At 38.5% G+C, this 14,440-nt stretch overlaps 1 protein-coding gene across 2 annotated transcripts in view; it reads left to right on the top strand.

The window, feature by feature from the left end:
- The window catches only part of LOC149194006 (WD repeat-containing protein 55-like), a 229,661-nt gene that overhangs the window by 34,381 nt on the left and 180,840 nt on the right, over nt 1–14,440 (top strand). For both annotated transcript variants that reach the window (XM_089404994.1, XM_089404993.1), the window contains exon 5: nt 8,699–8,771. In XM_089404994.1, the coding sequence (XP_089261120.1) occupies nt 8,699–8,771 (73 nt within the window). The remainder of the gene's footprint in view (nt 1–8,698; nt 8,772–14,440) is intronic.

The following is a 14,440-nucleotide window of genomic DNA, read 5'->3' as shown; positions in this document are numbered from 1 at the left end:
GAAGGGACAATGAATTAGAGTGTGTACAACAAAGTACAACTTAAGAGGGAGTTGGTGACATTGTAGGTGAAGGGCTCACTAGAATGTCAAAGTTGCCGGGTGGTCTCCAGTATGACGATGGGTTGGAAGGGCTGTCCAACTATGGTCCATGGAAGGAAAGGATCAAGTTGGTCTAGCAGGTCAATAGGATCTGGGAATTCACTGAGAAAGCAATCAAGAAGCCAATTGACCCTAAGGAGATGGAAGTGTACGAGGAGCTGGATACGAAGGCAAGGTTGATCATCCTAAATGGTGTGAAGAACTCCTTAATATCTCATTTGTCCAAGAAAAACATTGCACATGAGATGTGGGTAGCTCTTCAGAATTTGTTCTAGAATTAGAACGAGAACCGAGCGTTGGAGGATAAGATGATACAGGGTGAAGGGGTGATTTCATATCTAACGAGGTTGTCTCAGGTTCGAGATGAGCTTGCTGCCATTGGTGTGACCATTGCAGATTCCAAGATGGCGAGGATTGCCTTGAAAGGGCTTACTCCAGAGTGGAAGTCGTTCATCAAGGGGATTGTTGCTAGGGACAAATTGCCAGACTAGAATAGGCTGTGGGACGACTTCAATCAGGAAGAGTTGTGAGACGAGGATCTTCACTTGAAGAAGAGGGCCTCTAATGATGACATGGCCCTTGCAGCATGAATGAAGGGTAAGCAGAAGAAGGACTTGAGTAAGATCAAGTGTTTCAATTGTGGTGAGATGGGACGTTTTTCGATGAGATGTTCGATTGAAGAAGAAGGGAGATGACAAGAAAAAGAAAGGGAAGTAGGTTGCGGGTGTTGCCACTTCTACCGAGATAGATGATCTCTCTAGGAGGTTGGAGAAGGAGTACTTTGCTTTGATCTCTCATTTCTTGCAGGGTACCATCGACAAGGCTGCATGGTACATGGACAATGGAGTGTTGAAGCATATGACAGGGTCATAGGAGGTGTTCGAGACTTTAGCTGAGTGGGACTTAGCTAGACTTGAAGTTGCACATGGTGTTGGGCGACAAGAGTCAGAAAGAGATCAGAGGATCGAGAGTTGTGCCATTCAAGATTGAGTCAAGACAGGTGATGCAAGTTCAAGATGTGCTGTTTGTATCAAGACTTAGATATAACGTGATGCCTGTCTTAGCGATTGAGTAGAAGTGGTTTGAGGTTTTGTTCCAATATGGGAAGGTAAGACTCAGGCCCAGAGGCTCTAGCTTCGTAGGTGGAGGTTCCAGAGAAGTAGGTGCAGGCACATGCTTAAGAGGAGCAGGTGCAGGTTCTAGAGAAGTAGGTTCAGCTTCTAGCGACTCTGAGGGAATCGATTTCTAGGAGTTTGTAGGTTCAGAGGGAGACTTTGCAACCCACGAAGAGCGAGTGGTCACTGGAGAGCAAGGTTCCTTCTACCGCTGCCAAAAAGGAATCATGGAGCGACTGGAAGACATTTCAGGAGAACAAGAAGCCGAATGATTCCAGTGATAATGACACTTCCAAGATAGGCATAGTCTATGCTACAGGGATTGCTGTAGTTGTGGGCACCAGGAGTTGGGGGAGCGTTGAGAGCAATGAAAGTGATGATGACGAGCTACTTCTTAATCTTGGAAGTACCTCCCTCGCTAAGAGGGAGTGTTGAGATTTAGTAGCTTGGGAGGTACTCCAAGCCCTAGGGTTTGGGGTTTGGAGCGCTACAAAAACACTTTGTGGGCTTGGAACCCAAGATGTGGGCTTTGCACCCAAGCTGGTGGGTGTGGAACCATGAGGCATTTTGATGATGACACTTGGAAGTGTTAGAGGACCCTTAGAGGAGAAAGGGGCAGCGAAAATCAACAAAATCTCAGTTGTCTATCTTGAGATATTAATTTTTAAAGTTTCTGGTGGGCTTTTGTGACACAAAAGTCATGTCGGATTGGTTATTTTGTGTGTCACAAGACATGTTGGAGCACACCACATGGAGCCCTTGTGTTTAGTATAAATACAAGGTGCGTTTGAGCTCATTTGACACATATTAAGTGCAACATTTCATAGTAAATCAACTTCTGAGGTAGCTACAGCTCTAGAGGGAGGAGGCCGAGTGAGTTTGGGGTCTGTTTGTGGTCTTCTTGAAGTGCCTTGGCAGGTCTGAATGGGAACAGAGGTAGGCTGCAGCCTCAAGTGACAAGTCTGGGCTGTTTTGAGTAATGTTTGGTGGCTGTTTGTTCCATTTAAAGGGTGCTGCAGGTCTGGGTATGCAATTTGAGAAGGGCCGCAGTCCTAGATCACATTTGTGAGGAGCCACAGGTCTGTTTGGAGGGCTAGAAACAGCCCAGAACTCAATCACATAGAAGCAGCACTCAAGAGAAAGGCAGCCACAGCTGTTAGGAGGCAGTTTGGAGGAGTTTGAGTGGGCTGATGTGGACTGTCATCTTGCCCTAACCAGTCAGCCTAACCTACAACAATGTGACACCAGATTTGAGGTATTGTTGTTGATTTTATGTTGAAATTGTTGCTAGGTGGATGAGGTCCTAGAAGAGGACAAGTTGTTTGGATGGTATTTGGCATTTGAGGACTGCTTGAGGGCAGCATGAAAGTGCTTGAGTCGCAGCCCTAAGTGCAGACCTTAGGATGGACTCTAAGGGCTGCTAGGAGTGGCAGTTGTTGGAGCTCAGGTTTGGCCAGCCAGGGGAGCAGCTTGACAGCTCGTGTTCATTGTTGTAGAAGTGACATTTGATGATGACAGGTGGCAGCCCTCCTGCTCTATGTTAGTTTCCATTGGAGCAGTGCAGGTAGACAAGTCCCAAAAGAGCTGAGGAGCAGCAGTGGGCAGAAGTCTCAAAGTGTTGTTGCCTTGAAGGACGAAGGAGCAGATAGTGACCGTGAAAACCCATGTGTTGACGATAGATGGACTTATGATCAGCTAGAGGGCCAATTGTGGAGACCGAGTTTAGTGGCCTAAAGGAGTTGGTGCATTGATAGAGGCATTGCTGCAGAACGGAAGCAAAGGACCCGCAGTGTGCAGGATATGACAAAGAAGCTGTGATCGTGCACTACATCAGTTAGATTGTCAGTGTATCTTGTATTTTGTATTCTTGTACTAGGGGATATTTGAGGGCCATTATCCCTAGTACGGGAGCCCTAGACTGTTGTATATTTCAGTTGGATTAATATAATGAAGTTGGGTTATTGTACATACTGTGTAAAAAGATGTGTATATTTTGTGCACTAGTAGATTTACTGCTGTTTATGTTCCGCTGTGTGAAGTAGACTTGTGATACTTGGATTGGTAGCGTCATTGATTTAAGATTCTATCCTAGACACCAGCATCATGGAAAAACAACACACACACACACACACACACACACACACACACACATATATATATCCAAAATCTGAATATTTTTTGTATTTTTTGGTTGACCAGTTTTGTTGTCCAGGTTTTGTCTGGTTTCAGTTCTGGGGTTGACTGTTTTGATGACTGCTCTGGTTTTGTTAACACTGCTTGCACCTGGCCCAAGCACAAACATGTCATTGTATAGACCTGAACCTCACTTGGTGTGATAATACCAACCTGCTTTCACTGACCAAACAAGCCACCATTGGCAGGAATTTAATGTTTGAATTAAATTGATGTTAAATTTGTGTAAACAATACTAATGACTATCCCATTATGCATTGCAGATAATTGGGGTATACTTCTCAGGAAACTGTGGGAATGGTTTTGAAAATGTGGAGCGCATTTTCATATAAATTATATCATTTATCTATCAAATTGCATTTTTCATTCAGAGGCAGAAAGTAGTACATGTTTTAAACACAATTTATAACTTGAATCTCAATGCAGTTAAAGATTTTTCATTTCCAAACAAAAATTTCAACTAGAAATATTCAATGTTTATACTTCATAATAAATTTATTTAAGGGTGAAACAAAAATCATAAATGTAAAAATGGTGGAGGGCAACATACGTTCTGATACTACATTTTGTATGATTAATGTGGTAACATGAGCACCAATTTTCATCTATTTTATATATTTAGCTTTCCCATATGACATATAACCCTGCAGCTAACTTCAAATGAATTTTGTAAATTACTCTATATATTTGAGAACAAAAGGAAGATATAAATCATATGTTGATCGAATGGGTTTATATCAGTGCTACAGAAAACTTGTAGGTCTACTCTTATTTGGGAGTTACACATTTTATTGGTATTGCAGGAGTACACTTCTGTCACTAAATTTGCCTATGTTAATCAACAATAGACTCGTAAGTCGTTTCATAACTTGAGACATGAGTGCTTTTCCTGTCCTCAAGTCAGTGAATATATTAGATTGCTTTTGTTGTGAGCTATGTAATCTTGTTCATCTTAGAGAGTTCTGAATGGCCTGACCGTTTTAGCTAAAGCACTTCCATAGGTTTTCATTTGACAACAGTTTGTAAAATGGTAGCAATTGCTGTTCAATGGCCACATTCCTGTGGTGCTTTGGGAATTACCCAGCCCCCAAAATAAATTGGAATGTGAAAGAGGGACCCATGGTGATTTCTGTATGATTTAGCTGATATAAATAGAAATTTCAGACACCTTTTTTTGTCTGTATAGTTGACCAATGTGTGCTCCAGTAACTTTGCATGGGCTATCCTATTTTTGATATATAGGATCACTCAACTCTTAATTTGCATTCAACCTGGAAGAAACAACATACAGATTCCAGCTTTTGCCTTGTAGCTATGCTCTAACTCTACAACATATAATTTTTTTGAAATATGCTTCTATTTTCTTTTACTTAACAATATATGCAGCATATAACAAAAGAAAGGCAGCGGATAGGCTTCCACCAAGGAGTGAAAATTGAGGTAGATGAAATTTTGTTATGAACGTAATAATAATAATCATAATAAATTAATAAGTATAATTAGGAATTATGAAAGGATATGTCTGTTAGTTGGGACATGACTATTCATGAAAAGGCATCCCGCCTAATATTTATGTGGGGAACTCATTTGTGACTTAACATATCATCCATTCATACTTTATTCAATACATTATATTCTATCCTCAATGGATTACTTTATATTCCAATTCTTCTGGATTATCTAACTTCGGGCCAGGTTTGGCTATCACATTTGGTATCAGAGTTTCGTTCTCCGATCAGGGCTGTTGGCCACCAAATCCTTGGTCAATTTTTATTTTTCTTGTCCTTGACAACATTTTTTTTCACCTGGCTTTTGGTGAAACAAATTTTTGGAGTTTCTCAGAAAAGTCTGGCCAATGACTGTCGTCTGGTTTTGCCCATTTTTAAAACCAGATAAACCAATCTACTGCAATTTTTTGCAGAAACCAGAAATTAATAGGGAAAATATTATCTAGATACTGGTTAATTCAAGTTATAGAATCCAAGATTCCATATTTAAACAATTGCAAATTGAAGAAAAATATCCCACTGCAATTTGAAGCGTGATCACTGCCAACAGTTATTTATGTCTGAAATTACAGGGAACAAAAATAAACTAGGAAAAGAAATTTTTGTTGTGGATTGTTCCCTAGAGAAATACAGAGGGCATTTTAATTGGATCCGCCACTTTCAAGGAAGTAGCCACCTTCAAAATCGGGCAACTGCTGCACAAATTAACTCCGGCAAGCCATTAATTCCGCAGGGTGTCATATTTGCAATTCTGCCCAGTAGTTAGCTATACCGCACACATCCGACATCGTTGTCAGCGAATTGTACAGTGCTTGTACATCCACTAATCGGATCAGGCTGTCGTGCAAACATTTCCCCATCAAAACACAACCCTATGTTTGAATTTATGGATTTGTGTTCTTAATTGATTGAGACTCTGTATGAATTTAACTTTATATTGGGAGATTTGGCCACACCAGTCCGTATGGTCGCTTTTGTACAATTGTACACCTAGAACAAAAAAATCATTCGAAATTAATTGTTAGAATAAAAAGGAGCTATACTAAGGAAATAATATTAAAGGATTATAAAAATAATTCGTAAATTATGATTAAAAGGTGTAATATATATATATATAGCTCTGAGGGTTAGCTCAGTTGGTAGATTCCTCATCGTTAAAACACCTCTGCTATTGAGAGGTCATGGGTTCAATTCTCTTGAAACTCCCGAGGTCAAACTCCGTGGTTGAGCTGACAGGAAGTGATCCTTTCAGGTAGATCTGCCTGATACAATTATTCCGTGGACGTAGCGATCACCAATTTCTAGGTACTTGAACCACATAGAATGAATCTCTCTCTATATATATATATAGTGGAATTATTAAAAGAGTAATAGGTGGTGAAGCAAAGAAGAATCTCAAAGAAAATTACAAGTGGAATTTTAGAAACATTTTGTTATTAATTAAAAAAGGTATTATAAAAATAATACCTAAATAATAAAGTGCTAGTTTTGATTAAAAATATGATGGTATTTTGAAGAAAAGCAAAATGGAATCTGTTACTCAGGATAAACAAATGGAGTCTATCTCTGAGGAGAAAGGAGATCTTCAAAAAATTCATGTCGCTATGCTTCAGTTCTATTTAGAATTAAGGGGGCTCTTGCAAGAAAATATAATGATTATTTCTATTACTCCCACTGAAAATAATAATTATTAAATCCCTAAATTTTCTAGCCCGTTGGCGATCCCTGAGTCAAATATAATTGAAAAATTAGACCATCGGGACACAAAACAATATGACAATCAATTTACAGTCGGACATTGGGGGTTATATATTTATATCACATTTCTCTGTTAGATACCTATGGAGTGATCATGGTGACATTATTGGGTTCAACCTGTACGGAATCACGAGGGTCCTTCATCTTAAATATGAAGAAGTTTTTGGCATTTTCCTATAAAAAGAAAAACAATAACAGTACAGGATGTTACTCTGGAGCCGGATTTAATAACACCAGAAGACAAAAGATATCTTAAAAATAATTCTTTAAGAAAACCAAAAGTCAATGCGAAATATGCAAAAAGAAGCTGAAAAATTTATCATAGGCAAAAATGAAGAGATTTCTCGCCTCAAGGACCACAGTGAAAAATTACTTTATGCAAATTAAGAAGATCAAAAAAGGACAAGAAGTCGTTAAAACAAAGTACACCAATTTATCGAGAAGGAAGTATCAAAATCTTTAGATGTGGAAATTCAAGTTGAAGAAAAGGGAACAGATACGAATCCAGTTAACCTCACAGCTCAGTGAAATCTGAATCCAATTGAAGTAAAGATATACTTGGATGCTATAGTTCAAATGACAAAAATTCCAAGAGAAGATCTAGTAATCAAACCAACAATATCAGTATGCAAGGAAGATCATATGCCAAAAATAACTAAAAAAATTCTACAAGTACATTAAAAGAAAATTAGGTCACAAGAATTTCTTATCAACACCCAAATCATAAGAGTGGACATCTCAACCAATTAGCGAACCCATATCGCACAGGATAGAAACAATTGATTTACATTCCAAGGAACATCGATGTTAGCACAATTAAATTTTATGATAACAGTTTATTTTTGGAAGCTTACAAGTGCAAAGTTCCACAAAAGATTGATTTGGGATGGTTAGATTGTTTCACAATCCGACAATTCTGTACCATAATTAGAAGCTTATATCGTCTTTTATCATTTGAAGATGCTAGTTGCAAGAATTGGGAAGACGTAAAGACATTACGAGACACAAAGATATCAAGCTTTTTTATCAATATGCTTTGACTCTTGAGGACAAAGCATTTCAGAAGGGGAAGGCAATGTTATGAACATAATAATAATAAGCATAATTAATGATTATGAAAGGAGGACATGTTTGTTAGTTAGGACATGACTATTCATGAAAGGGCATGCTACCTTACCTAGTATTTATATGGGACCCTCATTTGTAACTGAACATATCATTCATCCATATTTTTATACAATATATTATTTTCTATCCTCAATCGATTACTTTATATTCCAAGTATCCTGGATTATTAAATGTGAGCCAGGTTTGGCTATCACAAATTTACACCCGAAGTTGAGATCCTCATTTAGTCAATATTGGTGTGAAGGCATTATCAGACCGAAATTATATTATTGAAAACTACGGCTCTGAAAGGCAAGCCCATACAATAAACTGCCACGGACATGCATTTAAGATACTATTACAACAAAGATTGAATAGCCTGTTGACAAAAGACATTGGGTGTTACCATGGCTGCAGGGGGTGGCAGCTCGTTGTCATTGCCTTGTCTTTGGTAGTTTGCCTAGTAATGCATGGTCCTGACCTGTTGCAACTGCTCAACATATTAATATTTGTGGGGGTCATTTTTTGATATTTTGATGTATTAATTCTCAAGAAGCTAATTTTTTCCTTTCTGTCTCATTCCATCACATAAAAAATTGTTTCATCTTAAATTTCTCACATTTCAGACTCTGAAGTTTCTTTCTCCATTTGTATGTTAGCCCATATAATAGCTTTTTATATCTTGCCGTTTAGGTTAGTTTTGGTTTATTTCTTATTCTTTCCATTAAATGCTGTAATTTTGTCTGTAAAATTTTGAATATCATTTGTTGCTGTTTGGTTTGTTCACCAATTTTTGAAACATGGATTAGAAAATATAGATATATGTGCTTTTGTGATAAGTTCATTTCATCTCATGTCTAGTCTTTGTTCTCTAAGTCTTTTAGAAAGATGTTACAATTGTGCTTGTTGATTTTGAAGGGCTGCAATAAATCGCTTAATCAATTTAACAGAGACAACTGTTGCATCTGGAGATGAGGATGGAACCATTAAGGTATGGTACAATTTGTTTGGTTCACGAAAATGAATTTTTCTTTTGTGATCTGTAGAATGCGATATTTTCTCTCTAGAGATAGCATGCATTTACAAGTGTTGTATTTATTTTCTATATTTTGTGTTAGTTCAATTTACTCTATTTTCATTTAAGCAGGCTCAATGATTAGACATAAAAGGTAAACTATAAGCAAACTTAGAACCCCAGTTCTGTCCTTGGAATAAATAAATATTTTAAAATTGTTGTGTTTTTGTGAACTTGAGCCACTTGATTTTTGCTTTCTGTTATCACCATTCGACAAGCACACCCCTCTCTAGTGTAGGATTGTTACAATGTGATGTAGGCATTTTACAACACTCTAGAAAGATCCCTTCCACACTTGTTTCTTTTTCTTCTTATAATTATTATCATTTATTTATTTCTTTTGACAAGACTCTTTCTATCATCACCATGTGATAAGCTCCCCCTCCCTAGTCTAGGGTTGTTACAATGTAATGTATGCATTTTACAACACTTAGAAAGATCCCATCCACAAAGAAGCTGCAAGTTTGAGATATGTGTTTTTGCCGTAGTCGCCCAGGGCTTGCACTTGGGTCCAACCACTTGCTTGCACATGCAAGATGGTACACACATCTCAAAACATGTCTCTAGGGGATTTGAGCCTTGGTGGGGGTATGAAACACCATACCTTGCCATCAAACCAAGCTCCCATTGACAAAGCAACTTCTCTTGATCAAAGAGAAAGAAATATTGTTGTAGGTCAATCAAGAATTGTAAAATGACTTTAAAAAAAATCATGCCCTGTACCATAGATCATGGGGATTGACATCCTACCTTTTGTTGTGGTATGTACAAATATCAATTTAGAAGGCATAAACTAATCTATAGAAAGCTAGAAATATGGAAATTTATAAAGTAGTCTCCCTCGATATGGAGATTATTTTGATTGGAGCTTTGTAAATTAAAAAACACATTAGTTTGTCATTTACTTGTAATGATTATTTGAGACCCATTTCGTTAGAATTAGTGCATGTGATGCTTGTTTGGGCATTGGTAGATGGATTTTTTCCAAAACAAGTACATGAATACCATCCATTATTGAAATTCAACTAATATCAATTAAAATTATAGGTTGTGTATTATTGCCCCATCACTTCTAGGGGTAACTATAGGAGGTTTTTTTCTTATGATCGACATTAACAAATAGTGGTCTTGGTGATGGAATTCAAAATTCTCCACAAACAGTAGCCAAAAGATTCCTCATATATCTTGCTTAGCTCATTCATTTATTGATAATGGTCCTTGACACACATGAGGTACTTGTGTCCATTGTTTCATTTTAAGTGTGTACGTTCAATGTATTTGGCATGAAAGTATGGATCATGGGTTGAATCAAATCGTGAATCTATTAATCACAGGATAGCAATGGTATGTTCTATGCTTAGAGAAATTTTACTTCAATTTTCTTTATTAGCCCAATATCATATCCAGTATAGCAATCACATCAACATGACAGTAAAATGCAGATAGAACATAAACAATAACAGTAGAAGACAAGCCAACACAAGAGGACACAAGATATGGCACCAACGAGCATTGTTTTAAGATCCGGCCGGCTGGGAACCGACTCGATCGAGTTGGTCCGAGCCGAGAAAAAAATTTCAACTCGGTAGAAAAAACGGTTCGGTCGGCCGAGTTATGACTGACCCGACCGAGTTATAGCATGACTCAGCCGAGTCAGTCATAACTCAGCCAACTTGGCCGGATCCGTAACTACTCGGCCGGGTCAATTCATGCGGCCGATAAACCCCAAAAACAACGTTTTTTTATATTTTAAAGATTTTGCTGAGTGTTGGGGACTCCAAGTTGTTTTAAAAATTGGTTAAGTGCTAGTTGGGGTCCATTCCCCTCTCCCAAACCCTATTTAACCCACTCTAATCCCTAGTGTTGATATGCTATTCATGGTAATGTTAAGAAGTAAAAGTGACATTCTCCTTAATCTTCATTTTCATCTTTTTACTTAAATTTTTAACATTACCATGAAATGACTCAGGATGTTTGAGAGTGGTTCTGGCCTCGTTGGATTTCATATGGAGAAAGTAGAATTTTAGATTTCATTCAAAATCCAGCAGACTTATTAGTTTTTTCAGGATTTCAGGATTGGGGGATTGCAATGTTTCCATTGAATTTTGTCATGTATTAGGGTATGGAACTCGTATTTAATCAAGAGCACCAATCCCTCTGTGTACCTTGATGTTAGTGACATTGGTTGTCGAGCTCCTCCGGGATTCGCACCCAAACCGGGAGCTTCTGAAAATGTCGCTCCCGCTCCCGTTTTCGCTCTCGCTCCCGCTCCCAAGTAAGACTGAGCCAGATGATGTTGGCAATTCTAGCAGTAGCTAGTAGTACTGGTCACAGACTTTTGTTGTAGAGGCTATTTCTAGCCTCCTTGGTTATGTGTTTTTGTTTTGATCTCTATATCATCATCGTGTATTTATTGGACAGTGCACTGGGTACCATTTTGATAAAATGGATATATTCATGAGCCTACTTTGATCATATGTTGTCTTCCATCTATATTATAATGCTGTGTGTTTGGAAACATGAATGAAAATCTTTAAAATTATGTTTTTTTTTATAAAAAAAATAAATATAAATGTATTTTTTATAGCGACCGAGTCATTTAAATTGAGTCGGCCGAGTCGATACCGAGTTGGAGTCGGAGTCGGAGTCGACCCTCAACCGAGTCGGAGTTTTAAAACATTGCCAACGAGGGACAAAACCCAATGTGGGGAAACCCTTGATCAATTCTTCTTATAATTCTTCAAAAGCTTAGCAGAGAGAATATATAATTTACAATATTCACTTGCCCAAACTGATCATTCAAAACAATAAAAACAAAAAGTCCTAACCAGAAAGTCAACGCTGGTCAACAAGGCTGAAATTGACCTCCAAAACAACTCGGTCAACCTTCGTCAACTCGGCCTCCAACAACAAGATAATGCAGCCCAAAACAATCCAAAAATAACTAGTCAAATCTGGTCAACAAAAGTCAACACAACAACCTGAATTAGGGCAATCAACGTTGGTTAACGCAGGGGTCAAACTGCTTCGATTTTTGTGGCCAGAACAACGGCCTGCCAAACAAAAGACTCCCTCACAAAACCGAAGTCAAACAGAGTCAACATTGGTCAAAGTCAGTGTCCTGAAATTTCGGTCAAATTTGGTCAACGCAGCAGCTAGAAAAAACAATGTTCCTTTCGCACGTGTGGAGAGAGAGAGGCCTATAAATCCGTACCCAATCAAGATGAGAGAGAGAAAGATGAATGAGATGAGATGCCAAAATGAGGAGGAGGCACCTTGTATTTATATGCAACATTGAAGGCTGGAGGAGGCTAATTTGATGGCTAGCCGACCTTGACAATTTGTCCATAATCAAAATAAATTCATAACTTCATTTGTACATGTCAGAATGGAATGATCTTTAGATCAATCCTACCCCTCTCGAAAAGAGGAATCCAAGAAAAATATTAGCTGCCTCATAAGAGCCGTCCAAAGTGATATTTGGCCCTAGTTGCCAAACTTAACACTCCCTCTCAACTAGGGAGAACATCACCTGCCACACTGTCTGACAATTTGTACCATCGTTGTCACTGCATCGCTCTGCTCTGCTGAACTATGAAGAAATAAGAAATGATCGAGAATGTATCATACCATTCTCCACTGACCCGTAGTCAGTCTCCAACAACAGAGAGTGTCATACCACTCTTAATTGACCCGTACTCAGTTTCCATTGATCCCAGATCAATATGAACATCCTAGCATAGGGAGTAAGGTAGTACACGATGTGTCCATCGGTAGTACTATGGTCCCTATACTCATTTCCCTACTCATTATCCAGATGAGAGGTACTTCCCATGAGTCCCAGATTGCATGGGTAGGATGCGCTGACAGGAGAAGGTGAACCATTTATTCTGCTCATATGGCATAGGGGAGGGTGAACCACATAGCCTATGCATAGGCCACCATGGAGTATCACAGGGGAAGGTAATCCATTCACCCTATACACAAAGCACCACGAGGGGAGGGTGAGTCACCTTATGGTCGCTCATCGCTCCAAGAAGTACCCTAAGCCCCCTGGAGCTCCTAGAGCTCAACATCTATCTCATACGGGACCCTCATAAGAGGGTCTCTCCACGACTCCAAGTTTTTCATGGAAGGTTAAGAATTTGATCTTCCCTAGGGGCTTCATAAGAATATCGGCGACTTGATCATCATTCCCAATGTGTTGGAGCCTTATTGCTCCCCGTTGTACCATATCTCGGAGAAAGTGGTACCTGATATCAATATGCTTGGAGCGGTCATGAAACATGAGGTTCTCCAAAAGATGAATCCCACTCTGATTGTCCCAAAAGATCACGGTGGTATCTAGCACATGTCCAAACAACTCACCAAAGAACTTCCTCAACTAAACAGCTTCACAGGAGGCCAAACTAGCAGCAATTTATTCAGCCCTATGTTGCAGGAAACGTGGTATAGAGGTCCGTTTCTGTATGGAAACGGGTACGAAACGCGGAAACGCGTTTGGTACGGTCGTGAAACGCATTTTCGGCTGTACTGCCACGTTTCCCGAAATGGAAACGTGGCCAGTACAGCCGGAAACGCGTTTCACGGCCGTACGACCCACGTTTCCTCATTAACTTGTGTTTTTTTGATTTTTTTTTTTTTAATTTGTTTTTTAATTTACTTTTAGGGTATGTTAGTGACTAATTGTTGCTTCTAGATGCATGTCTAAAGTTATAAAAGTGAATTTTTGCCCTAGTGTTGATATGCAGTTCATCAGGGAGTTTGAGGGATATGCAGTTCATGGTAATGTTAAATTCTTAAAGTGAAAGTGATATTCTCCTTTATTTTTCATTTTCATCCTTTTACTTAAATTTTTAACATTACCATGAAATGACTCAGGATGTTTGAGAGTGGTTTCGCCCTCATTGGTTTTCATATGGAGAAAGTAGAATTTTAGATCTCACTCAAAATCCAGCAGACTTATTTGTTTTTCAGGATTGGAGGGATTGCAATGTTTCCATTGGATTTTATCATGTACTAGGGTATGGAACTTGTATTTAATCAAGAGAACCAAGCCCTCTATGCAAGGGAAACTCCCAATAATCAAGATCATGTAGGGTACTAGGGTATGAAACGTGTATTTAATCAAGAGCACTAAGGTCGTTCGACTATGTAGGAGGAGACTCCCAATACAACAGTGGTCCTTCTAAAGAATGGGATGTGGATGCAGAAAATCCTGATTTGGATCTCTCTCTTGCAGCCTTATAGTTTTTATTGTACTTGCAGCCTCATATATTAGTCTAAATAAAGGCTGATTTTGAGATTTGGATATATAATAAAGGTTGCTTTTGGATATTCCGATATTTTTATTTTCCTTATGTGATCATTCATGAGTAAATGTGATGTAAATTAAATCTTAATGTTTAAGTGTAATAAATTATAATGTATCATTTATGCTTTATGATTGCACACACACACACACACATATATATATATTTTCAAATATATATATATATATATATATGTATATTCGCGTTTCCCCGTTTCCAAAATTTGGGGAGGTCGCGTTTCGTATCGCTTCCCGTTTCAAAAACTCGTACCCG

The sequence above is a fragment of the Pinus tabuliformis genome, chromosome 2_2, assembly GCF_031772625.1.
Source record: "Pinus tabuliformis cultivar Carrire ecotype Pingquan chromosome 2_2, CPIR1, whole genome shotgun sequence".
NCBI lineage: Eukaryota > Viridiplantae > Streptophyta > Pinopsida > Pinales > Pinaceae > Pinus > Pinus tabuliformis.
Note: the sequence above shows the minus strand (reverse complement) of the source record. Positions and strands in the feature narration are given on the sequence as shown.